Source organism: Gopherus flavomarginatus, chromosome 6, assembly GCF_025201925.1.
Source record: "Gopherus flavomarginatus isolate rGopFla2 chromosome 6, rGopFla2.mat.asm, whole genome shotgun sequence".
Classification (NCBI taxonomy): domain Eukaryota; kingdom Metazoa; phylum Chordata; order Testudines; family Testudinidae; genus Gopherus; species Gopherus flavomarginatus.
The window spans coordinates 131684797-131709665 of record NC_066622.1 but is presented as its reverse complement, the minus strand read 5'-3'; the positions used below and the strand labels follow the sequence as shown (position 1 = coordinate 131709665).

At 41.0% G+C, this 24869-nt stretch overlaps 2 protein-coding genes and 1 long non-coding RNA gene across 22 annotated transcripts in view; 1 reads left to right on the top strand and 2 right to left on the bottom strand.

Annotated features, from left to right (window-relative positions):
* The window catches only part of LOC127053442 (zinc finger and SCAN domain-containing protein 29-like), an 881068-nt gene extending 871605 nt beyond the window's left edge, over nucleotides 1-9463 (bottom strand). The window contains exon 1 of the mRNA XM_050958195.1: nucleotides 9411-9463. The gene's annotated coding sequence lies outside the window, so the exon portion shown is untranslated. The remainder of the gene's footprint in view (nucleotides 1-9410) is intronic.
* ADD3 (adducin 3) overlaps nucleotides 1-24869 on the top strand; it is a 186138-nt gene that overhangs the window by 120869 nt on the left and 40400 nt on the right. For 19 of the 20 annotated variants that reach the window (XM_050958033.1, XM_050958022.1, XM_050958029.1 and 16 more), the window contains one exon: nucleotides 17924-18147. In XM_050958033.1, coding sequence (XP_050813990.1) covers nucleotides 17953-18147 — 195 coding nt within the window. In that variant the 5' untranslated portion in view covers nucleotides 17924-17952. Of the gene's footprint in view, nucleotides 1-1980; nucleotides 2043-17923; nucleotides 18148-24869 lie in introns of all 20 variants that reach the window. The other variant, XM_050958035.1, reaches the window with a different exon arrangement.
* The window catches only part of LOC127053482 (uncharacterized), a 44036-nt gene continuing 36394 nt past the window's right edge, over nucleotides 17228-24869 (bottom strand). The window contains exon 3 of the long non-coding RNA XR_007775051.1: nucleotides 17228-17371. This is a non-coding gene — a long non-coding RNA (uncharacterized LOC127053482). The remainder of the gene's footprint in view (nucleotides 17372-24869) is intronic.

The following is a 24869-nucleotide window of genomic DNA, read 5'->3' as shown; positions in this document are numbered from 1 at the left end:
GGGGGTGGGCAAAAGTCACTGGATCTGCTTTGTAAGAATCTGCTGTCAGGGAATCTACATGTAGGAGCACAAAAGGACTCAAAACTGCATCTCTGCATCCTGCACTCAGGTGGGGCATTGATTCAGTCCCATTGAGTTCCTTCCTCCAAAACCTGTTTTTTCTGACTTTGTGCTTGGAGGAGTAAGCTGCATCTCTATAGAAGCAATGGAGAGCATATTGATTAGAAAGGTTCTACAACACATCACCAAATCTCCTTGGGTTCAGTGAGGGTTGTTCATTGCCCTCCTGGAAAATTCTTCACCACCTCGTCTGCTAAATTCTTGAAACGCTCCAACGCATAAATAGATTTAAGTTCCGTTAGGGCAAATACATAAATATTTTGTAAAAATGGGTATTAACATGATTACGGTTTTTCAGTTGGTGTTTTAAATTAGTATTTATGTTAAAATATGTATTTACAAATACAGTAGTTGGTAATGTTAAAAAATATGTAGAATAAAATGCTTCACTCCAATTTAACAAGTCCAAGTTCACCTGCACCACTCCAAACTAACCATTGGCTTGTGTATGGGGATAGGTGGTGGTGCCAGCACTGGAAGTGGCATTCAATCACCATGAAATTGTCCCCTAAGGGAAGCTACAGGGTTTGGATCCAATAGCCCAAAAGTAATGTTTTATACTACAATTACAAACCTTGAGTCATCCTTAACACTCTTGTTGTCACCTTTCCTTTTCTTATTCATATGAGTTAAGGACATATAATTAATCATTTTTACCTTAAAATGTCATAGCTTTTGGCTAGTTCTGTCACAAATTTAATGTTTAAATATACAATTATTTTGTATATTGTATGTAATTCAGCTTCACAAGATTCTCAAAAATATATTTATATTTGCAGAAACATGTTCCAATACCTCTTTGCAAAAGAATGTGACATTTTACCAGCTTAAATTTATATTCACATCACCAAATCTCCTTGGGTTCAGTGAGGCTTGTTCGTTGCCCTCCTGGAAAACTCTTCACCACCTCGTCCGCTAAATTCTTGAAACGCTCCAATGCATAAATAGATTTAAGTTCCAGTAGGGCAAATATCCATTTTTACAAAATATTTATGTATTAACATGATTATGGTTTTTCTTGAATTTTATTCATCTTATTTAAAATATATAATACAGCAGTATTCAGAGGTCCCCCTCAGGACTGGAGACCCATTGTATGGAGTGCTGTATAAATACATATGAAGACACAATCCCTTTCCTGAAGAATTTATTATCTATGACTTGTTGCAATTTTATCTTTGTTACAGATCTCCAGTTACAAATGACCCTTGTAGAATACACTGCTGGTTGTTTTTCCAAATCCCTCCTTCGGGAACATTTAAACAGTTGAGTTCTATCTCTAAACTGTCAATAGGTGGCAGTGTTTAAAAAAGCATTAGTGTTACCTTTAGTTGGGGCATGAGGTTGCTAAACTGGTAACTGTTAAAGGTTAGTATTGCTACTATGTTATGAAGCCAAGATGTTCCAGAGGTTTGGGCTATTAAAAGAATTGGCCGCATATTGCAGTGTGCAAGATCAGTTATTCATTTAAACATTTGTAAAATGTACCAGTTGCTTCATGTCTGTCATTTGGATTGCCTACCCATCACAACTTTTGACCCTTCATTAAACCAAAGGAGCAGCTGTTTCTGCCATGACATTGCTAATGATAATCAAGACCACATAAAATCAAAAAGACTTCTGATGTGATGTGGAATCAAATAGAAGCTTCCCTAAAACTGGAAGGAATACATCCAAGTAATGAAATAAAAGAACTTTTATAGATTGTCTGTTGTATCCTTCCCAGTTCAAAATGGTGCTTTTTAGGGGACATATGAAAATCTGTAGGATGTTTGATTAACTACTATAATAAATGCAATCTTTTCAGCATGCTAACTGTGCACATTCACATGAATATTAAAACCGTCTCTTCTGCTACAGAGTGGACTTTGGGGTGAGCCTGAAAAACTTGATATTGCAAGAGGATGTTAGGAGGCCAGAAGGTACTAGAGAGGATATATTTGTAAAACAGAATTCTTGGCTTCTAAGAATGATCTTCATAATTAAAACCAAATGTATGGTAAAACTTGTTTCTTGCGCTTGTCATAGTTATATCTCGCTGCAATCTTAGATACATTTCACTGCCCATAAGGAAGGGAAATTGTTCTGTGACTGTTTACAGATAGAACTGCGAAGAGAGATAACCATGAATTATGTTCTGTTAAAAGTTGAATTAAAGTATATAACTGTTGTGTATCAAGGTAATTTTAGCTATATTCAATTATATAATGCAGCATTGTCAGGTTAAAAATAGTACTTTTTAAAAAGACTTATCTTTTAAATATTTTATAGATGCAGAATGAAATTAGTGAAAGAACAAGTTAACTCAGAGTTGGGTCCAAGAACCCTCTCAAACTAGATCAAGTTCAAAATCTTGAGCTGGATCTTATGTAGGCCTGTCTTTCCCGCTTTCCCTTTTTGCTGATGCTTGCTTTGCTATTTCACTCAGTTTGGACAATAAAAATAAATTAGGTCATGAGAACCAAAAATTGAAACTTTTACAGTGCTGCAATGTTTGTGTTGCCAAGACTGCATCAGAATCCTTAAAACCAAACAAAGAAAAACAGCTCTTTTTATTAAAATGTGAGTTTTTAAAAATGTTTGAGAAGATCTTTCTATTGGTTTATTTTAAAAAGTTTTTCTAAAATGTACGTTTGGGGATAGAACTACCTGACATTGTTCCGAGACTTCTTCAGCTTTGACTTACATAAAAATAAAAATCACAGAAGTTGCATGATCTATAATAAAGAGGATACATAAGAAACCCATTTTCTCCTGCAGATTTGAATATATCTATTATTAAACCAGTGACAATCCATCAAAATAGCAATAAGTCATTTTGGGGAAAAATTAAGGAAACATGGACATTAATATTCAGTAAATATTTACGTAGATCATTGACAAATTTTGTATGTGAAATATTGAATCACAGTACTTCTGTTGCAGGGATCTCAGTGCATTTACAGGGATGGGTAAGTAGTAGTATCCCCATTTACAGATGAGAAAACCCAGGCATTGAGAGGCTAAATAGATTGCCCAAGGTCATGCAGAAAATCCACCACAGCCAGAGTAGATCCCAGCTCTTGTGAATCAGGTCCCTATTCAAGAAGGTACTTAAGCATGTGAATAATCCTATTGAAACAAATGAGATTACTCACATGCTTGAGGTTATTCCCATGCTTAAGTATCTTCCTTGCGCAGAGCTGTCTGCTCTTCCATGCTGCCTTAAAATGGTAATGTACTATAAATGTGCTTATGGTAATAAAATATTTCTTCAATCATATTGGATTTATTTTTATTCTGTAAAATATAATACCTAGGACTTAACATAGCGTTAGTAAAATGATTGTCTTTAATGTTTATTGGGTTTTAATGATCGAAACCATTTATAAATAGTGAGATTTTGATTCCATTCTGTACAAAATCAAGTAGTTAGGTTATCTAAATGCCTGCTGGAAATGGTGCAAGAGAATTCTGCATGAAAACAAATGGCACTGCTGACACATCACTTCTTTGCTTAACCTGTCAACAGTTTCATAAAGCAGAGGGAGTAGACTTCAGCACTCCTAAAAATGGTGCTGGAAACTAGTATCGGAAAACTTAACCATTTGATTAATGGACATTTTGTAACAATTCATGCCACAGTGTTAATGTCAGATTCTTTTAAATGCTTTTGTTTGCTTAGCAAAGTAAACTTGGGAGTTTAGCTGTTCAGTATTTGTGCCTGAGTAGATTTCTCTTCACACCGCCATAGTATGTCCACTTCTTTTCCCAAGCTATCCCGAAGTCATCTCCGTGCTTTATTCTGCGATTAAAATAATAATCTTTTGTTGACATCAATATTGTTGTATAGAAATGAATGATAGAAATCTAGTATTAGGATTTCACTGCACAATCACCTACAGTAGGGAAGAAAAGACAGGCTTAGTAAGAGGAAAATGTTTAAAAATTATGTAACAATCACAAAAAAGAGAAATTGGCACTCAATAAAAGTGTACTAAAAACTATATTATACTGTGAACCTGAAAGTATATTTATATATATAATTGGAGATATACCTATCTCCTAGAACTGGAAGGGACCGAAAAGTCATTGAGTCCAGCCCCCTGCCTTCACTAGCAGGACCAAGTACTGATTTTTGCCCCAGATCCCTAAGTGGTCCCCTCAACGATTGAACTCACAACTCTGGGTTTAGCAGGCCAATGCTCAAATCACTGAGCTATCATTTCCCCCCTCCCCCCGGGGATGAGGGCAGCAAGAAGAACAGAAGAAAATGGTACAATAGAATAGTAACAGTGTTGTATGCATTATTGCAAATTACAGTTCTAAATAAAGTTTTTGTAATTTAGAAGAAATTAATGTTTACCTTTTCAGATGCTGTTAAGCTTTTAGAGAGATGCATTTGAGAATTTGCATTCAAAACAGCACTGTGGCATATAAAGCAATTACATAGCAACAATCACCTTAGCATCTAAGCACTGACATTAATAATGACATGCAGCTTAGAGTGCAGTCTCTATATACAAATTATATTCAAATTATTATTTGTTTTTTTCTTGTAGAATCCACTGTGTGCCAGGTGCTTTCCAAAAATAAAAGACAAAGTCCCTGCCGAAAAGAGAAAGTTTGAAAGTGAAAGGGAAACAACAAACTAGTGAGGTAGCCACAGTGGCGACTGGCCACTTCTTGTTAACATGCAGTTTTAACAACCCAATTTGTTTAGTGTTTAATAGGTCATCTTTGAATTACAGTGGCATGGTGAAAGGGTCATTGTGGTAGAGGGAGGTGTTCAGTAGCAACAAAGAAGGCATAGAGATGTTTGTTGAAGTGGACAGATGATCTGTTAAAATAACAGGAGTACTTGTGGCACCTTAGAGACTAACAAATTTATTTGAGCGTAAGCTTTCATGGGCTACAGCCCACTTCATCGGACGCATAGAATGGAACATATAGTGAGGAGAGATATATATGCATACAGAGAACATGAAAAGGTGAGAGTTGCCCAACCAACTCTAAGAGGCTAATTCATTAAGATGAACTGTTGTCAGCAGGAGAAAAAAAAACTTTTGTAGTGATAATTATGATAGCCCTTTTAAGACAGTTTGACAAGATACTTAACATGGGGGAAATAGATTCAATGTGTGTAATGGCTCAGCTGTTCCCAGGCTCTATTAAGCCCAAATTGATAGTATCTAGTTTGCATACTTGATCTGTGGTGGCTTGAATCTTGGAACTTTCCCTTCCCCTCCTCTGATATTATCCACGCTCGCCCATTTCTCACCACAAGACTCCATTTTTCCACTTGTCTTTTCACTGCATGAATACCTGTTTTACTTCAGTATGCTGATGCATTTCAGCTTTCCTTCCTCTTACTCTTCTTCATCTCTGCAGTAATTTTGCCTATATGACTGTTTGTTCTAATCTCCTAAGTGTTTTATATAAGAACATAAGAAGGGCCATGCTGGGTCAGATCAATCATACATCTAGCCCAGTATCCTGTCTTCTGACAGTGACCAATACCAGGTATTTCAGAGGCAGGGCCGGTGCAAAGATGTTTTGCGCCCCCAGCCTGAGCCCCCCCCCCGCCGCGCAGTGGCTCTGCCCCCTCTGCCCTGAGACATCCCCACTCCCGCCCCAGCTCACCCCTGCTCCGCGCACGAGCACCCCGAGCACACCATCGCTGCTTCACTTCTCCTGCCTCCCAGGCTTGCAGCGCCAATCAACTTAGGCGCCGCAAGCCTGGGAGGCGAGAGAAGTGAAGCAGCCACAGTGTGCTCAGGGAGGAGGAGGGGCAGAGGTGAGCTGGGGCAGGGAGTTGCCCTGCGTGCGCCCTCCCCTTACTTGCTGCAGGCGTCCCTCTCTGCGCTCCCCCTGCCTAAATGCCGGCGGCGACCGGGGCGGCTGAAGATCTGGCTGCTACAGTTGCTGCTGAAGAAAATGGTGCCCCCCCAAATCCCAGCGCCTGCCTAAATGGTTGCACCGGCCCTGTTCAGAGGGAATAAACAACAGGGCAATTATCAAGTGGTCCATTCCCTGTCATCCACTCCAGCTTCTGGCGGTTGCAGGTTTAGGATATCCAGAACATGGACCCACATCCCTGATCATCTTGGCTAATGCCCTTTGATGGAGCTATCCTCCATGAACTTATCTAATTCTTTTTGAACCCACTTATACTTTTGGCTTTCACAGCATCCTTGAGTTCCACAGGTTGACTGTGTATTGTGTGAAGTACTTCCCTTTGTTTGTTTTAAACCTGTTGCCTATTAATTTCATTGGGTAACCCGCGTTCTTATGTGAAGGGGTAAATAACACTTTTTCCACACTATTTGTGATATTGTAGACCTCTATCATATTCTCCCCCTTAGTAGTTTATTTTCCAAGCTGAACAGTCTCAGTTTATATACCTCTAATCATGTTTGTTGCCCTTCTCTGTACAGTACCTTTTCCAATTCTGTATTTTTTTTAGATGGATTCCCCAGAACTGCACACAATACTCAAGGTGTGGGTGCATCACCGATTTATATAATGGCATTATGATTAGGGCTGTTGATTAATTGCAGTTAACTCATGCGATTAACTCAAAAGACTTAATTGCGATTAATCGCAGTTTTAATTTCATTGTTAAACAATAGAATGCCAATTGAAATGTATAAAATATTTTGGATGTTTTTCTACATTTTCAAATATATTGATTTCAGTTACAACATGCTACAAAATGTACAGTACTCACTTTATATTATTTTTATTACAAATATTTGCAGGAGTTTGCATGGCACTGTTGTAGTCGGCATCAGAAGATACTTACATGTCAAATGTGATAAAGAGTCATATGTCTTTTTATGCTTCAACCACCATTCCAGAGGACATGCGTTCATGCTGATTACAAGTTTTGCTCGATAAGGATCCAAAGCAGAGCAGACCGATGTGTGGTCATTTTCATCGTCTGAGTCGGATGCCACCAGCAGATTGAAAAAAAAGAAAAATCAGTGTTCAGGTTCTGTAGTTTCTGCATTGGAGTGTTACTCTTTTAAGACTTCTGAAAGTGTGCTCCCCGTCCCGTCCCGATCAGATTTTAGAAGGCACTTCAGATTCTTAAACCTTGGGTTGAGTTCTGTAGCTATTTTTAGAAATCTCACATTGGTACCCTCTTTGCGTTTTGTCAAATCTGTTGTGAAAGTGTTCTTAAAATGAACAACATGTGCTGGGTCATCATCCGAGACTGCTTAACATGAAATATATGGCAGAATGTGGGTAAAAAAGAACAGGAGACATACAGTTCTTCCCCAAGGAGTTTTATCATGAATTTAATTAATGCACAATTTTTTTAACGAGTGCCATCAGCGTGGAAGCATGTTCTCTGGAACGGTGGCCGAAGCATGAATGGGCATACGAATGTTTAGCATATCTGGCACATAAATACCTTGCAACGCCAGCTACAAAAGTGCCATGTGAACACCTGTTCTCACTTTCAGGTGACATTGTAAATAAGAAGCAGGCAGCAGTATCTCCCATTAATGTAAACAAACTTGTTTGTCTTAGAGATTGGCTGAACAAGAAGTAGGACTGAGTGGACTTGTAGGCTCTAACGTTTTACATTGTTTTGTTTTTGAGTGCAGTTATATAACACAAACTACATTTGTAAGTGACTTTTTCACAATAAAGAGATTGCACCACACTACTTGTATGAGATGAATCTAAAAATACTGTTTCTTTTATCATTTTTACAGTGCAAATATTTGTAGTAAAAAATAATATAAAGTGAGCACTGTACACTTTGTATTCTGTGTTGTAATAGAAATCAACATATTGAAAATTTAGAAGAACATCCAAAAATATTTAATACATTTCAATTGTTATTCTATTAATAGTGCGATTAATCACAGTCAATTTTTTGTGTTAATAATCAAAATAGATAATATTTTCAAATCAGAAAGTTATGGTTATCTACAGAACCTTAGCAATTGCTAGAAAAACCAAGAAAACATTGTTTCATGAAATATGTCTTGGATTTTTGCCTTCACAGAAGACTATTTTTGTTTTTCTACCTTAGTCTTCCTCTTAAGAACCCATTCAACAAGAGTTGTCACCATTGGTATAAGCTTTCATACAGCACTGCAACTTTATTCTTTGTCACATGAAAGGATGACCACAACTTCCATAATAGTCTGGGCATATGTAGTCTACTGTGCATGGTCGCCTCCCCTCTTTTAATTTGAAATGTTCAAACATCATTTATGGCTAGCTTGCTAAGCATATTGTACAAGTCAGCATATTAGCTGTTTTTCAATTCAGTGGGAGTTGTGTTGCTAAATCCCCATGTGCTGCTGTGAAAATGTGGCCTAGCAATAGCTGCACCTGCAATGGATTGTTGCTGTTGCTGAGGTAAAGTGACAGGCACTGGATCCACCACAGAGTGTTTCTCTCAAAAGACTGAGGCCATGTCTACATCTAAAATTTTGCAGCGCTGGTTGTTACAGCTGTATTAGTACAGCTGTATAGGGCCAGCGCTGCAGAGTGGCCACACTTACAGCAACCAGCGCTGCAAGTGGTGTTAGATGTGGCCACACTGCAGCGCTGTTGGGCGGCTTCAAGGGGTTTCGGGGAACGCGAGAGCAAACCGGGAAAGGAGACCAGCTTCGCCGCGGTTTGCTCTCGCGTTCCGCGAACCACCCTGCAAACCGCAGGGAAGGAGACCTGCTTGCTCGGGTTCGGGGAACGCGAGAGCAAACCGGGAAAGGAGACCAGCTTCACCGCGGTTTGCTCTCGCGTTCCGCGAACCACCCTGCAAACCGCAGGGAAGGAGACCTGCTTGCTCGGGTTCGGGGAACGCGAGAGCAAACCGGGAAAGGAGACCAGCTTCGCCGCGGTTTGCTCTCGCGTTCCGCGAACCACCCTGCAAACCGCAGGGAAGGAGACCTGCTTGCTCGGGTTCGGGGAACGCGAGAGCAAACCGGGAAAGGAGACCAGCTTCGCCGCGGTTTGCTCTCGCGTTCCGCGAACCACCCTGCAAACCGCAGGGAAGGAGACCTGCTTGTTCGGGGAACGCGAGAGCAAACCGCGGCGAAGCTGGTCTCCTTTCCCGGTTTGCTCTCGCGTTCCCGGAACCACCCTGCAAACCGCAGGGAAGGAGACCTGCTTGCTCGGGGTTCGGGGAACGCGAGAGCAAGCCGGGGAAGGAGACCAGCTTGATTACCAGAGGCTTCCTCAGGTATGCTGGGATACCTGCTTATTCCACGGAGGTCAAGAAAAGCGCTGGTAAGTGTCTATACTTGATTACCAGCGCTGAATCACCAGCGCTGGATCCTCTACACCCGAGACAAAACGGGAGTACGGCCAGCGCTGCAAACAGGGAGTTGCAGCGCTGGTGGTGCCCTGCAGATGTGTACACCTCCTAAGTTGCAGCGCTGTAACTCCCTCACCAGCGCTGCAACTTTCTGATGTAGACAAGCCCTAAGAATTTTACACCCTCAATTAAAGGGGCAGATATCCTCCTCATCCACTAAAGTCAGTTCAATGTCATCTGGCTTGAACCACAACTAGCTAGTCTTTGTCTGTGCCCCAGTTTCAACCAGACACTGAGTAAGTCATTCAGTCTAGCCTCTAAAGTAAATTTACTTGTTTTCAGGGTAGGTTGTCCTGCTAGTTATAATGAAGACGGATGATTTGATTGTTCTTTACTGTAAAGTAACAATGGTTCAAACACTTAACACAAAAATACAATTCTCCAGGTCCAATTTTTATTAATTCTCTCATTACTTAAAAAAAAAAGGAGAAAAGAATCCTGTGGCACCTTATAGACTAACAGATGTTTTGGAGCATGAGCTTTCGTGGGTGAATACCCACTTTGTCAGATGCATCTGACGAAGTGGGTATTCACCCATGAAAGCTCATGCTCCAAAACGTCTGTTAGTCTATAAGGTGCCACAGGATTCTTAGTCTGGATCTGTAAAAGCAGCAAACATGGCTACCCCTCTGATACTTCTTTTTTAAAAAAAAAAGGGGGGGGCGTAAACTGTCATACAGTGTCTGGTCTGTTTTAAAGTGGAGTCTCAAAGGCGAAGAAAATTATTCCATCAGCTCAGTTAGTCTAAGTGGAAAAGAACTATAGGAGATGGATCAAATATGCAGCACTATATTAAGCTATTCTGTTAAGTCCCAGTCATTAGTTTGCCTCTATTTACCTTTATAAAACCAGATTTTGGTATACATTTTCTCCAAAATATTCATGGAATTATGTTGGTCTGTATTGACTGTCTATTGGCTAAGCCAGATTATATACTTTTGAACAAATGATAACCTCCCTCTAATATTTCATAAATCTTTCCAATTCCACAAATAATTTGGTAAAGAGATGATGCTTGGCCATGTAATTTATTCATCTTGTTAATGTACAAGAGATTTGGTGCTGGCAGAACAGACCTGCTGTAACATGAGAGAAATCACATCACCTGACTGTTGGAGAGAGATTTAGTTCTCAGTTAATATTTTTTCCCTTGGTCAGGAAATCAAAGGCTTACTGAAATTCTGTACCTTTGCTTAATTAGATTTTGTTATGCTCTGGAACAAAGCTAATTATAAGGCATAAATCACCATTATGGTTAATAATCAGTCAGATTGAATATTAATCTCAAAGCACTTTCAAAAGAAATCTGAAAGTTTCAGTAATAGCAGTGGTTAATTTGGGGTACTGAAAAATTTCAGAGAGGGATTTGTGCTGCATCAAGGAAGTGAGGAGTCCTTGTGGCACCTTAGAGACTAACAGATTAATTTGGGCATAAGCTTTTGTGGGCCAAAACTCACTTCATCAGATGCGTGGAGTGGAAAATAAAGTAGGAAGATAGATATATCTCTGAGAGAGAGAGAATATGAATATGAATGTGTGTGTATGTACATTGCCCCCTAGGCCATGCTGAGGGATAGCTCAGTGGTTTGCACATTGGCCTGCTAAACCCAGAGTTGTGAGTTCAATCCTTGAGGGAGCCACTTAGGGATCTGAGGCAAAAATCAGTACTTGGTCCTGCTAGTGAAGGCAGGGGGCTGGACTCGATCTTTCGGGGTCCCTTCCAGTTCTATGAGATAGGTGTATCTCTCCATATATTATGAAAAGATGGGGGTTGCATTACCCATTCTAGCAAGACTATTCAATTAAAGTGGGCTATTGGTAGATGTGCAGGTGAACAAGCCCCTGATGGTGTGGCTGATGTGATTAGGTCCTGTGATGGTGTCCCTTGAATAGATATATGGACAGAGTTGGCAACGGGCTTTGTTGCACGGATAGGTTCCTGGGTTCGTGTTTTTGTTGTGTGGTGTGTAGTTGCTGGTGAGTATTGGCTTCAGGTTGCAGGGCTGTCTGTAAGCGAGGACTGGCCTGTCTCCCAAAGTCTGAGAGTGAGGGATCATCCTTCAGGATAGGTTGTAGATCCTTGATGATGTGCTGGAGAGGTTTTAGTTCTTCTTCGAGTGCTTGCTCATATTGATTCCAATTAGGTGTGCACGCCGCGTGCACGTAGGTAGGAAGATTTTTACCCTAGCAACACTTGGTGGGTCGGCTGGGCGCCCCCTGGCGTGGCGCCACTATGGCATCGAATATATATCCCTGCCGACCCATCCGCTCCTCAGTTCCTTCTTGCCGGCTACTCCGACAGTGGGAAAGGAGGGTGGGTTTTGGAATGGATATGAGCAACACATCTTGAAGAACAACAGTTACAAAGGTGAGTAACCGTCTTTTCCTCTTCGAATGCTTGCTCATAGTGATTCCAATTAGGTGAATCCCAAGCCTTACCTAGGCGGTGGGGTCGGAGTGAGATACTGCAGAATGCAAAACCGCTGAGCCGAAGGCTGCATCATTTCTGGATTGTTGCACAGGGCATAATGGGAAGCAAAGGTGTGTACTGAAGACCAAGAAGCTGCTCGACATATCTCCTGGATAGGTACTTGAGCTAAGAAGGCGGCCGATGAGGCCTGAGCCCTGGTAGAATGTGCGGTAATATGTCCCGGAGAAACATGAGCTAGATCATAGCAAGTACGGATGCACGCCGTTACCCAGGACGAAATCCTCTGAGAAGAGATGGGTAGGCCTTTCATCCGGTCTGCTACTGCAACGAAGAGTTGGGGTGTTTTGCGGAAGGGCTTCATCCGGTCAATATAAAAGGCGAGCGCCCTACGGACGTCTAGGGAATGTAACTGCTGCTCCCGACGATATGCATGCGGTTTGGGAAAGAAGACCGGGAGGAATATGTCTTGATTGAGATGGAAGGTCGATACTATTTTGGGGAGCAATGCTGGATGTGGACGCAACTGCATCTTGTCTTTGTGGAACACCATATATGATGGGTCCACCATCAGAGCCCGAAGCTCAGAGACTCTTCTAGCCAACATGATGGCTACAAGGAAGGCTGTTTTCCATGTCAGATATAGGAGCGAGCAGGTTGCCAATGGCTTGAATGGAGGAGACGTAAGCCTTGTCAGGTTGAGGTCCCAGGAAGGGGCAGGGCGGCGTACTAGGGGGTATAGACGCTCCAAACCCTTGAGGAACCTCGAAACCATAGGGTGGGAGAAGACAGAGTGACTTCCTTCTCCTGGGTGGAAAGTAGAAATAGCCGCCAAGTGCACTCGCAGTGATGAGCTAGCGAGGCCTTGCTGTTTAAGATACCAGAGGTAGTCTAGTATAGTGGGGATGGGAACCTCCATGGGTGTGGCATTCAGTGTTTGACAACAGCAGGAAAATCGCTTCCACTTGGCCACGTATGTAGACCGAGTGGAAGGTTTTCTGCTACCCAGGAGTACTTCTTGCACTGGGGTAGAGCAGCGTAACTCCGACTGGGTTAATCATGCAGGAGCCACGCTGTGAGATGAAGGGAGTGCAGGTCTGGGTGGTGAAGGCTGCCGTGGTCCTGAGTTATAAGATCTTGATGAAGAGGCAGGGAGATTGGATTGGCTATCGAGAGGTCCAGCAACGTTGTGTACCAGTGTTGTCGGGGCCACGCAGGGACGACAAGGATCAGGCGAGCCCTGTCCCTGCGGAGCTTTAGGAGAACCTTGTGCACCAGTGGGAAGGATGGAAAGGCGTAAAGCAACTGGCTCTTCCATGGGATTAGGAAGGCGTCTGATATCGAGCCCGGGGCGAGACCTTGAAAGGAGCAGAACCTCTGGCATTTCCTGTTCTTGCGAGAAGCGAAGTGGTCTATGTGGGGAAAGCCCCACTTTCGGAAGACAGAATGTATAATGTCCGGGCGAATCGACCACTTGTGATACAGAAAAGATCTGCTGAGTTGGTCTTCCAGAGTGTTCCGAGCCCCCAAGAGAAAGGACGCTACAAGGTCTATTGAGTGGGCTATGCAAAATTCCCACAGTTGGATCGCCTCCTGACAAAGGGGGAAGGATTGAGTTCCTCCCTGCTTGTTTATGTAGTGTGTGGCCGTTGTGTTGTCCATAAGCACTGAAACACAATGACCCTGCAGATGTTGCTGGAATGTCTGGCACGCCAGGTGGACTGCTCTCAGTTCTCGGACGTTTATATGCAACGCTAGCTCTTGAGATAACCAGAGGCCTTGCGTGCGAAGATGGCCTAGGAGAGCCCCCCAGCTGAGAGATGATGCGTCCGTCGTTAGGGACACTGAAGGCTGCATCAGATGGAACGGCAGTCCTGCATACACCAGGGAGGGTGTTAGCCACCAGTCGAGGGGGCCTAAAATGCTCTGAGGAATGGGGACCACCATGTCTATGGTAGCTCTGCCTGGGCGGTAAACTGAGGCGAGCCAGGTTTGAAGGGGACGCAGGCGCAGCTTGGCGTGCTTGGTTACAAAGGTGCATGCGGTCATGTGACCGAGGAGGCTGAGACAAGTGCGAGCTGAGGTTGTCGGAAAGCTTTGGAGGCTTTTTATAATTGAAACTAATGCCTGGAACCGGGGTAGTGGCAGGCAGGCTCTTGTGAGTTTGGAGTCTAGAATGGCCCCAATGAACTCTATTCTTTGTGTGGGCACTAGAGTAGATTTCTCTAGATTTATCATCAGGCCCAATCGCCTGTGTAGGTCCGTGACGATGCCCACGTGTCCAGTGACTTGGGCCTCGGAGGTCCCTCGAATAAGCCAGTCGTCTAGGTAAGGAAAGACGTGTATTCGCTGACGACGGAGGAAGGCAGCCACTACAGCCATACACTTCGTGAACATGCAAGGGGCTGTAGAGAGGCCAAACGGAAGGACTGCAAATTGAAACCTTGCACCATAAACCATAAACCGTAGGTACCATCTGTGCAGGGGATAAATAGCAATGTGGAAATATGCGTCCTTCATGTCGAGAACAGCGTACCAGTCTCCGGGATCCAGGGATGGGATGATGGTCCCCAGGGATACCATGCAGAACTTCAACTTTTTCAAGAACATGTTGAGTCCTCGCAGGTCCAGGATGGGTCAGAGACCTCCTTTTGCCTTGGGGATTAGGAAATATCGGGAATAAAATCCCTTGCCCCTTAATTCCTCCGGTACCTCCTCTATAGCCCCGATCGAGAGGAGCGTACGAACCTCTTGCCAGAGGAATTGCTCGTGAGACGGGTCCCTGAAGAGGGACGGGGAAGGGGGGTGAGAGGGAGGGGGCGAAATAAATTGGAGGTGGTATCCAAATTCTACCGTGCATAGGACCCAACAATCCGAGGTTAATTGGGTCCATGCAGGGGGGGAAGGAGGAAAGGCGGTTGGAAAACTGAAGGGGATCCTGGGGAAGGACTGGTGCTCTGCTCTCGGGCACACCTTCAAAAGTTTGGTTTAGGGCCCGTCGTTGGTTTGGCAGGACCGTTATTTGGCGCCACGCCAAAAAAACTTCAAAACCAGACTTCAATGAGAAACTGCAGAACTGGAATTAATTTGCAAACTAGACACCATCAAATTAGAACTGAATAAAGATGGAGTGGATGGGTCATTTAAAAAACTAAAAACTATTTCCACAGGCCAATTTTCCCCCCTACTGTTACTCACACCTTCTCGTCAACTGTTTCAAATGGGCCACCCTGATTACCACTACAAAAGTGATTTTTTTTTTCCTCCTGCTGATAATAGCCCACTTTAATTGAATGGTCTCGTTAGAATGGTATGGCAACCCACATCTTTTCATGTACTCTGTATGTATATATATCTTCCTACTTTATTTTCCACTCCATGCATCTGATGAAGTGAGTTTTAGCCCATGAAAGCTTATGCCCAAATAAATTTGTTAGCAGCACAGCAACTGAGCAACTGACCTTGCTGCTAGATGGGTTAAGGACCCTTATATAAGCTCAGAGAGGGGGAACCCCTCATGCAGCTTACCCAGTTGGTCATGTATCTTGGGTCTGGGTTTCCTGCAAGTCCCCAACTTTTTGTATCCTTTTGCTAAAGGGGAGAGGATGAGGCAGTTGTAAAGATCTAAAAACCATACATGTTTGTCAGTGTGTCTGTCTTCACTTTTTTATTCAAGATGGGAAAAGAGGAACTGCTACTTTCTATTTCTAAAGCATGTGTCAAACTGGATAATATAGGAGCCTTTCCTTTTGCCACCGGAAGATAGCCATCTCTGTGGGTGGAATGTGGGAGTTGTTTAAGAGTGCAAAGCAACTTCACACAAGTTTAGGACAAGGTATGAAGTCAGTTGTACGGTGCAGTTTAAAATGCAAGCAGAATGTAATTTGCCCAAATGTCTATTTGGGTAAATTATAAAATACTGAGATTAACATGCCTACTCTGTGAAAAATGCCATGGGATATTCAATAATCACAGGTGTTCATGCCTTCAATTTTATATCCATGTGAAAAATGGCACCTCCAGTACCATGTGGAAAGTATTAGTCTGTTAGTGACTCGGAAGGAAGATTTACAACTATTAAGTCACAAATGACATGTCATGCAGCTGCCTGTGTTTGAGGTCTCCCATGTAAGTTATGGCCTGAAATGATATGCTATAGGCACTGTACACAGACAGTGCATATGTCTAGTTGGAGTTCCAAGGTTTAAATGTTACAGCCTTATTGACTAGACAACATGTTAGAGAGAGAGAGAGGAAGAGAAGTGAAGAAAAAAGTGATGTTTCCTGCAATTAGAAAATCTCTCTTAGGAAATCTAGGTATTCCCAGTCACACATTTGATTCTTTTCTTTTTACAGATGTCTAGGCTTTACTGTCACCACAAGCATGTATTGTAAAGTAACAGACTAGAACTAATTATATCCCATAGACCTTTTAAAATGTTTAAGTATGACTTGTGTGCTCAATTTTTTTCTGAGACCAGCCAAGTGGATTAGCAGCAGAGCAACAATTTGCTACTTGGTTACCAGGAGCAGGAGCATTTTAGGAAATCTAATTCTTGTGGATAGTGCAGCTCCTGGGAAGAAAAAAGCAAGTACAGAGTGAGATTTATAGTTTGCCACTCTTTCAGGATGGGCTTTTGCGAGCCAATTAACAGAATAGCTTTGGAGGTGATCTGAGGCTAGTTGGTTGGCCAAAGGATGAGTTCAGCAATTTTGAATCTGTAGTAAAAAGAAAAAATAGAGAGTCTGGTGTAATTCTGTTGTAGTTAACTTTGTGTTGTGGAAGAGATTAAGCTCATATTTTGTTTTTAATCCTCTATTTATCTAGCACAAATATAATACATAAGGATTTTTAGAAATATTAGTTTCTTTTCCTGAATGAGAGGACAGGGAAGCTGAAATGGGATGAATACTTAGCTCATTATAAGCCAGTTTGTGCCCTTGCACTTGTCACAAGTCCAACATCCCTCTATTTCAGTAATCTCAATCGTGAAATCTGGAGTTATTTCTTCAGAAATAACACAAAACTGAAAAAAACATCACTGAGTCCTTTCCAGCTTGAAGAATAAGATTCCTGAATTTGTGTCTGAATCTGGATCTCCATGAGTGATGTTTTCAGATTTCTGCTTAAAACCAGTTCAACAACATTTTCACAGATACTCTTATGAGGCTTTTAAAATCATATTTTAAAAGCAAGCTTACATGAAGTTTTTTCCCAATACAATTTATCAAATTTCAGCTTGGGCAACAAAGTGTCTTATAAAAACACACAAGTGGAAGAAAATTAGCACTGTGTATTTATTTTTAGTGAATATTAAAGCTGCAGTCCTGGGGAATTGATCACTTGATCTCTTCCCTTCCCCCCTCCAGTTTCTTCAGTTTTTGATTATAGTCTGCTCAGGGTTGAGGCACCATCTGGAGGGCTGTAGAGATCTGCTGGGAATCTTTAATGCAAGCAGAGCTTAATCTTCCCTCTGAAGTTACAAGACGGCTTGGAAATGCTGTAATTGAGAAATGCCCTTACTTCTTTAGTTAAAGTTAAGCAGTGAGCTATGAGCATGTAGTTATGTTGTATAGAAAAGGTCCAATATTGTAATAAGATTTAGCAGAAGTTCATTGTGTCAGAAAGTGGAATTACACAGGATGGTGGGTTGGAGGCCAGAGAGTGAATGAATTTTTATAAAATGTTGAGGGGGAGATCTGTCAAAGTGCATTATGCACTTTCCCAACATTAACACTTGTTTTGTTGAAATGACTGGTGCTTTTTAAAAATTTGAATGAGAATAATTGAGGATTATAAAATCATAACTCACTGCTTTAAAGTGCCTTTAAATAAATAAGTGGTTGTGTTATGTAATTTCTGTTTTGTGTGTTGATTTTTTTGGTACATAGCTTCTCCCACCCCTGACCCCCCAGTTGCTGCATTTTAAGCAGTTATCATTTGTCTTCCTACTGGGGAGGAGAGAGGATTGTATTTGTCCAGTTTTATAAGAGCTATTTGATGTCTTGTTTTTAAATGGCATTAATTCTCTCCTGCCCTCTTATTGTTCCAGGTGACGAGCATAACCTGCAGCATTGAAGCATGAGTGCTGATGCCAGTCAGGGGGTGATCACCACCCCTCCCCCTCCCAGCATGCCTCACAAAGAGAGGTATTTTGACCGCATCAATGAAAATGACCCAGAGTACATCCGTGAGAGAAACATGTCTCCTGATCTGAGACAAGACTTCAACATGATGGAGCAAAGGAAGAGGGTCACTCAGATACTGCAGAGTCCTGTGAGTAGGATTAAGGAAACAAGATTTTTTTCCCCCTTTCCAGAGATTAACTCAAAAACAAAACAGCACAAAAGAAAACTTCTAGCTGTAATGCAGTCTGAGGAAATATCTCAGGCCATGAAATTTTTCATAAGAACAGCCAAACACGTTTTTTGTTTGCATAGTTTCAGTGTATGAACAAACTGCCCATTATTGGTTTTCAAATGATGTTTTCATGGTGTAATGCTTCATTAAAGAAGTACAAAAGTAGCTAGCTGGCGACAAGACACTTGATTAAAACTTAGAAGCAGGGAAGAGAGTGACAGAGTCACTAGCCAAATGTGAACAAACTAAGACATTTACACACACATCTGCATTACATTTTTATTTTGAATATTTGACTTACCAGCTGCCTCAGCAACACTTTTACCTTAAATAAATAAATAACATTTTTTTAAATTGTGCTTTCGAGGTGTGTTTAAAAGCTAAATTGTTCTTTGGGTACTTGGAAGGAGTAATGTGCATACTTTACAACACTTGCATTCATGTGCACCTCATGTAAATTCAGCACTTGTACAACTGGGCATATAAGTCTGTTAATTCCATTAGAAGTCCTGGTGAAAGCAAATGACTCAGACTTGGAGTTAGTCTTAATTTATGTACTATTTGGCATTAACCTGGTGAGTACTCTTGAAAATCCATGACATGTCTGAAAATAGCAGTGGGGCCAAATATATTCTGAAGCAATTTTTATCTTTTGAATCTGTTTTGTTTTCAAATTTTCTTTTCTCATCTGTTTTTCTATAATTAGGGGGAGGGATTTAATTTCTTGACCTTTTTCCATGCATAATAAGATTGCAAACAGCTGTTAGTAATCTCCATATTATAGACACTCATGAATAATAGGATTGTTCACTAAAATGTTACCTTGGAGTGCCTTTCAGATTCTGCATTAGGGTGACCAGATGTCCCAATGCCCCTATATCAAGTGGGACAGTCCAGATATTTGGGGCTTTTTTCTTACATAGATGCCTATTACCCCCCCTCATTCTCTGTCCCGATTTTTCACATTTGCTATCTGGTCACCCTATTGTACATATAGATTTGAATCTACGTATGCAAACCCCATGATTCAGGAATTTATTATGTTCAAGTAACTTTGTGCAACTTTAGTTTTGCAACCAGGAAATACACTAAGGAAGTAATGCGTAATCATAATAATTTGTTAGAAAAATAATTCAGTTCTCGAAGATAATGATTGGACTCAGACCTATACTACTAAACTATTCACAAACAAGGGGAAGTGAATATCTCAAATTCTTAAGCAATCAGAACAAACTCACCAAATTTTCAGCTGGTTGAGAGGGATAAAATGAGATGCAATAAATTACACTGGGCCAATATGGTTTCTTACACAGTGTTCTTGTATTAATTTAAATGCAAAAAAAGTGCTGAATCTCATAGGCACTAACCTTAGTCTTAATGGATGAAAGATTGTTTGCCCAATTTGCCAAATGTAATCAACTCCTGTTTGTTGTGATCACGCTGCTTTAGATATGCAAGGTCAACCTGAGGATTTAGGGAGGGTTTGGGAGATAGTACTCCCAAATTTAGCTGACTTGTTTAATAGAACATTGGAAGACACAAAAACCTAGAGGTTACTATCTTCCTCCTGCTGTGGGAGAAGCTGAGCCCACAGCTGGAGCCAGGAACCATTTATAGATGCCAGTATTTTAAAGTTGGCCAAATAAGCTAGGCGCTGGGGGCTGCTAGGCCTTGAGATGCTGAAGAAGAAAACTATAGCTGTGTGTGATCAGTGTCTGACAATCTAGTCAAAAATGAGAAGCTATGCTTGACCTACAGACATCTGTCAGACCTGAATCCCCTTTCCCTGCTTCCCTGTTTCATTGTTGAAATGGGGAATATTCAGATATCTCTGCTACAATTCCTTCTCTGATGGAATAAACAATTTTTAATATAGTTTCCGGAGGAGAGAATGTCCTTAAAGCAAATCTGTTCACAAATTTAGGGACAGTGACAGAATTAAGTTTCTCCATGGCTATATCAAGTGGATTACTTGAGATTTAGCTTCACTTTCTTTTGGGTCAGAAATGAAAACGACTTGGTCCCTTCTGAATGTGTTGTCACAAAAATACCAGAAAGCTTCTGTCCTATTGGCAGTCTGCTCAGTATAAGTCCAAGGTTGGAATGACCTGGGTATTGCAGGTGATGTTTTTGAGATACGCTGGAAGTTACCTTATGCAAGAAGCTTGCAAGAGCATGCCTGTATTTTGTCTGTCTGGTGTCTCTGGGTTATTCCTTTTTGTGGGTACTAAATTCTTTTTAGGAATTTAGAAAAATGAGAAAAATATATATAATATATATTTTTAAAAAGGCTTCTTTGCTGGTAACGTTCTAAGCCAATTCTAGCATGTCAAGCAATTAAAATATATTCAGGTTAGAGAAATATAGTCTTTAACTATGAAGTGAAATATAGTCTTTAAAATATAAAGCTTATGTGCGCAGGATTGGGTTGTCCAGACATCCCTGCCCTTTCTGAGGGAGGAATTTTGGATTGAAACACTAAAGCTGAAAAAGGATGATGATCTAGGTCGTGCTGGTAGAATCTCCTATGCAAAACACTACAAAGTATTGGGGAGTTCAGTTATTCAGATTTTGTCTTCAGAACCAAGAAATCTCTTACTGCTTCTAATTGGAGAATCCAATTAATTTAGTAAGAAAACAAATGAGAAAATGTTTCAGAATCTGCTAAGGATGTAAGTTTTTTGGGAATGATGCAGTCACCACCACAATGTTTTGTACAACACCTGATATATAGGGACTCAAATTTTAATAGGAGTCTTTGGATGCCATTGAAGTGGAAGTATTAATAAAAGGGGCCTATCCAATTATCTTCTCAGAGGCTTTTTTCTTCTTGGCATACCATTAATTCTCAGACAAAGATAATCATTTTATACTGCAGGTTTATGCCAATGTTTGACAGAGGCTAGAAACCTGTAGAAAAGAGTAACTCATGACATTCATTGGCATAGGTGCAATGTGCCCAGCCATTTAATGGCATCACCAGCCAGGTGGAGAACTCGTAGCCCACCATTGAAAATAAGTCAGTGGGCACTTGACAGTGATATGCAGTGTAGTCTGCAGTTGACCACAGCTGCATCATGGGTCATTAGAAAAACCCCATTTAAAGAGACTGGTCACACAGTTGCCCTGTCCTGTTCAAAACTAGTTCAGAGATGACTATAGGTGCCTTGGCCAATCAAAACCTGGTGGACAGATGGTTGGGCCAATGATGAGAGAGTGATTAATGACTGTTGTTAACCATTCATTGCACCAGGCAGATTCCAGCGTCATGTCTTGTGGTAGCATAAATGACCATAAAGGGCTTCTAGTAGTCAGGCGAGCTGATGGGTGGTCAAAGAGGTCTGATATGACATTACTTGACATGTTAACCTATGCCATTACTGCCTGATGAAAGACACACCAGATATTCATCATTTCCTTTGAAGAGCTCTGTATGCGTTCTTGATGCATTATTGCCTGAGTGGTATTAACAACACTAACATTGGATGCAGCCAGCCTCACTAGCTGCAATCTGATATTCAATTTCCAGTTCCTAAGTAAAACAACTGACAAGCTACTGAAAAGCATCTTTATTACACCTGCCTTTCTCAGTGTCCTGCACCCATCCTGATCCAGTTTTAGATCAGGAGATAGCACAGAAACAGATTGATTATGCTTCTGAATGATCTCTACTTGGCCATGGACAATGAAGAAACATCCTTTTTTATTCTGCAGGATCTTCACAGCAGGTCATGCTGTTTTATTTCTGGACTGCAGGAATGAACAGCAGTTTTCTGAGATAGAAGCTGAGGTGCAGAAGAACTATAGCTCTCCTCCATTCTCTTCCCCCATTCTAGTCAATAGATATGTCAAACCTCTAACGGAGACCGTGGGACACCAATGGCTTAAATATGCAGTTGACACACAGCAAAGTATCAGATGTCAACACTGTTCCCCACAGACTAAAGAAACTAAGTAGTGTAGAACATACTGACTCACAAGGGTGCTGTTAGTATATTGCTCCAACTACTGTGTTGGCTAGCTGTTACGTATTGGATTGGGTGTAAAGTCTTGGTATTTGATTTTGAGAACTCTCAAATAAACTGGACCCAGGATATCTCAGAAACCACTTCTCCCTCCATGGTAGCTGAAATCCTGAGAAACAATAGAATTCTCAATAGCCAGGTTGATGCTAGTGAGAGCTGAATTCAGAGTCTTTTAACACACAGCTGTGGAACTCCCTGCCACAAGAATTAGAAACTATCAGAAAAGTGGCCACCTTAAGAAAAAAATGCAAAACACAGCTCCTTTCCACTAATAAACAGTTTAAAATTTTCTTCCCATTCTTAGAGTAAGGGAGTTCAGAAAATTGTAGCTTTGTGTAGGTAACCTATTTGGAGTGATGTAAAATTCTAAGATTCTTTTGTGACAATCATGAAATAAACACGTACACAACTATGTAGGAAGGCTAGCATGCTGCAGTTGGCATTCTCAGATCAAAATTATTAATCCATATTTGCTAAAGATTGACACTTATTGATGCTACAAGGAAAAATGTTTGGAAAGCTGGAAGGTTGAAATTAAGCTAAGTGGTCATCTAGAACCCCCAGAACAATGAAAGCTCTTTAACAAGCTTCCGCTACTTTACATTGCTTTAAAATGGAGAACATCTGCAAAGTTGTAGACCAGGAAATAGGATCATAGTATCCTTAGGAGACTTTTCAGACTACTTGATAACTGTTTAATTATGGTCTACAACTCAGAGGTTTTCGGGTACAAGTGGTGACAGTATAAGCCATCTGCACTCCACAAGAATATTTAAGGCCTTGAATGTTACCTGCTGCTACCTATTTGAAAATCATAAGAAAGTTACGGTCAGCTGGGTCTCAGTCCCCTACTAGCACCTCACTGTACTGCTGACAAACTTTTAATCTAAAACTGTTTGAACGTATTCCAACAGTACCTACAAGTTTACCATTGTAAGGTTCAAATAATCTCCGTGTCGTTAATTATAAAACTGCCAGGACACTGTGCTTGTTTGAAACTGCATCTTTATACCTAAACCGATTTTGTTGCTTTGTGTTGTATGTGACACCCGCTCTCTTCTATATTACATTACAAAAAAAAAAAAAAAAGTTGGGGAAAAAAAGACTTTCAAAGCTGAAGAGTCAAGTGCTCATAAATTAGAGAAATCTAGACTTGCCTGTAGAAGATTAATTTGATCCCCTTGTGCACATGCATTATAATGCACACTATTTTTCCCATAACACACCTGCTGCATTCAAATTTTTTTTCATTCAGTCTGTTGCCTCAAGCTTTATTTAATGCACATCATCCAGCTTCTGCACTGAATACAAAATGTATTCATTTTGTTTTGGGTGTTTCTGTGGCGCTCTTATAATATTTTGAGTGCTTCACAAACAACAATGAATTCATCTTCACAACACACCTGTAAGAGTAGGTGGCATTAATGTCTGCATTTTACAGTTGAGAAACTGAGGCACAGAGATTAAGGCTAAAATTTTGGGACCCCAACTTGAAACACCTAGGGTTTTCAGTCTATATAACATCTTTATTGTATAATGGAGTATACTTTGTATTTTACATCACTGTGTTTGAAGAAAAGCTGAAAATTTGAAGCCAATACTGTCTACAGGAGCTAAGATAGGTGGAATGTATGTGTTTATGTATTTGGAGAGAGTTGATCTTGTGTTGAGACGACATGAAGTATTTAAAATACTTAAGGCTTATTATAAAATGTTACTCTGATGATCTAGTTGAGATCTTTGCAGAGACCAGAACTAGAGGATATTTTAAAATTAATATTATACAAAGGTTGTGAGGAATAAATGGACTGAGTGGATTTCCAGGTGAGGTGATGAGTCTAGTAGTAGTTTTGTATGTAAGCATAACATTGTAGGACTGTATGCAAGTTAATAAATTAAAAGGGTTTTGTGTTTAGGAGTAGCCAAAAGCTGCTATTGTAGTCAGTCAAGGTTTTGCTGATCTGTGTGCTTTTCTCTTAGACATGGGGGATTTTTTTGTTGTTGTTGCTGTTTTAAACCAACACAAGACATTTGTTTGTGGGATTTTGCTTTAACTTTATATTGGATACAAAGAGCAATTATCAAAACATTCCAGATCTAAAGGGCTTGCAGACTGATTCTGGTCCTATGCTACTGTTATATAACTAATCCAATTTTAGCCCATCTGTTCTGCAAGGGCCTTTCTTTCTCACATGTGTAAAAAGTGAAAAACCTGTTTTTCCCTTCAGTTGTTGTGTGCTTGTATCCTTCTCCTCTCCCTGCCAGCATTGTGGCCAAGCAATGGAGGCAGAAATGGCAGTCCCATCCACCAGCCAATCAGCCCCAAAATGCAGAACAAGCGGTTTTATTTGATAAAGAACAATGTCTAGCTCTTGAAAGTAACTGATCAGGAAAGCCTTGGTAATCCTGTAGCAAGCATTATCCAATCTGCCTTTGGGCCCTGCCGCTGCCTCAGTTTATTTCCTGTCTTGAATCAAACCACCACACCTGGTGTTTTCACAATATTATTCACCTTATGGATTTGGTTTGTTATCATAAAATAGTAATCAAAACCTTCCTTCCTTGGGCTCAGTTAGACCTCCCAGTTGATAATGGGCTTCAGCATCCAAACAG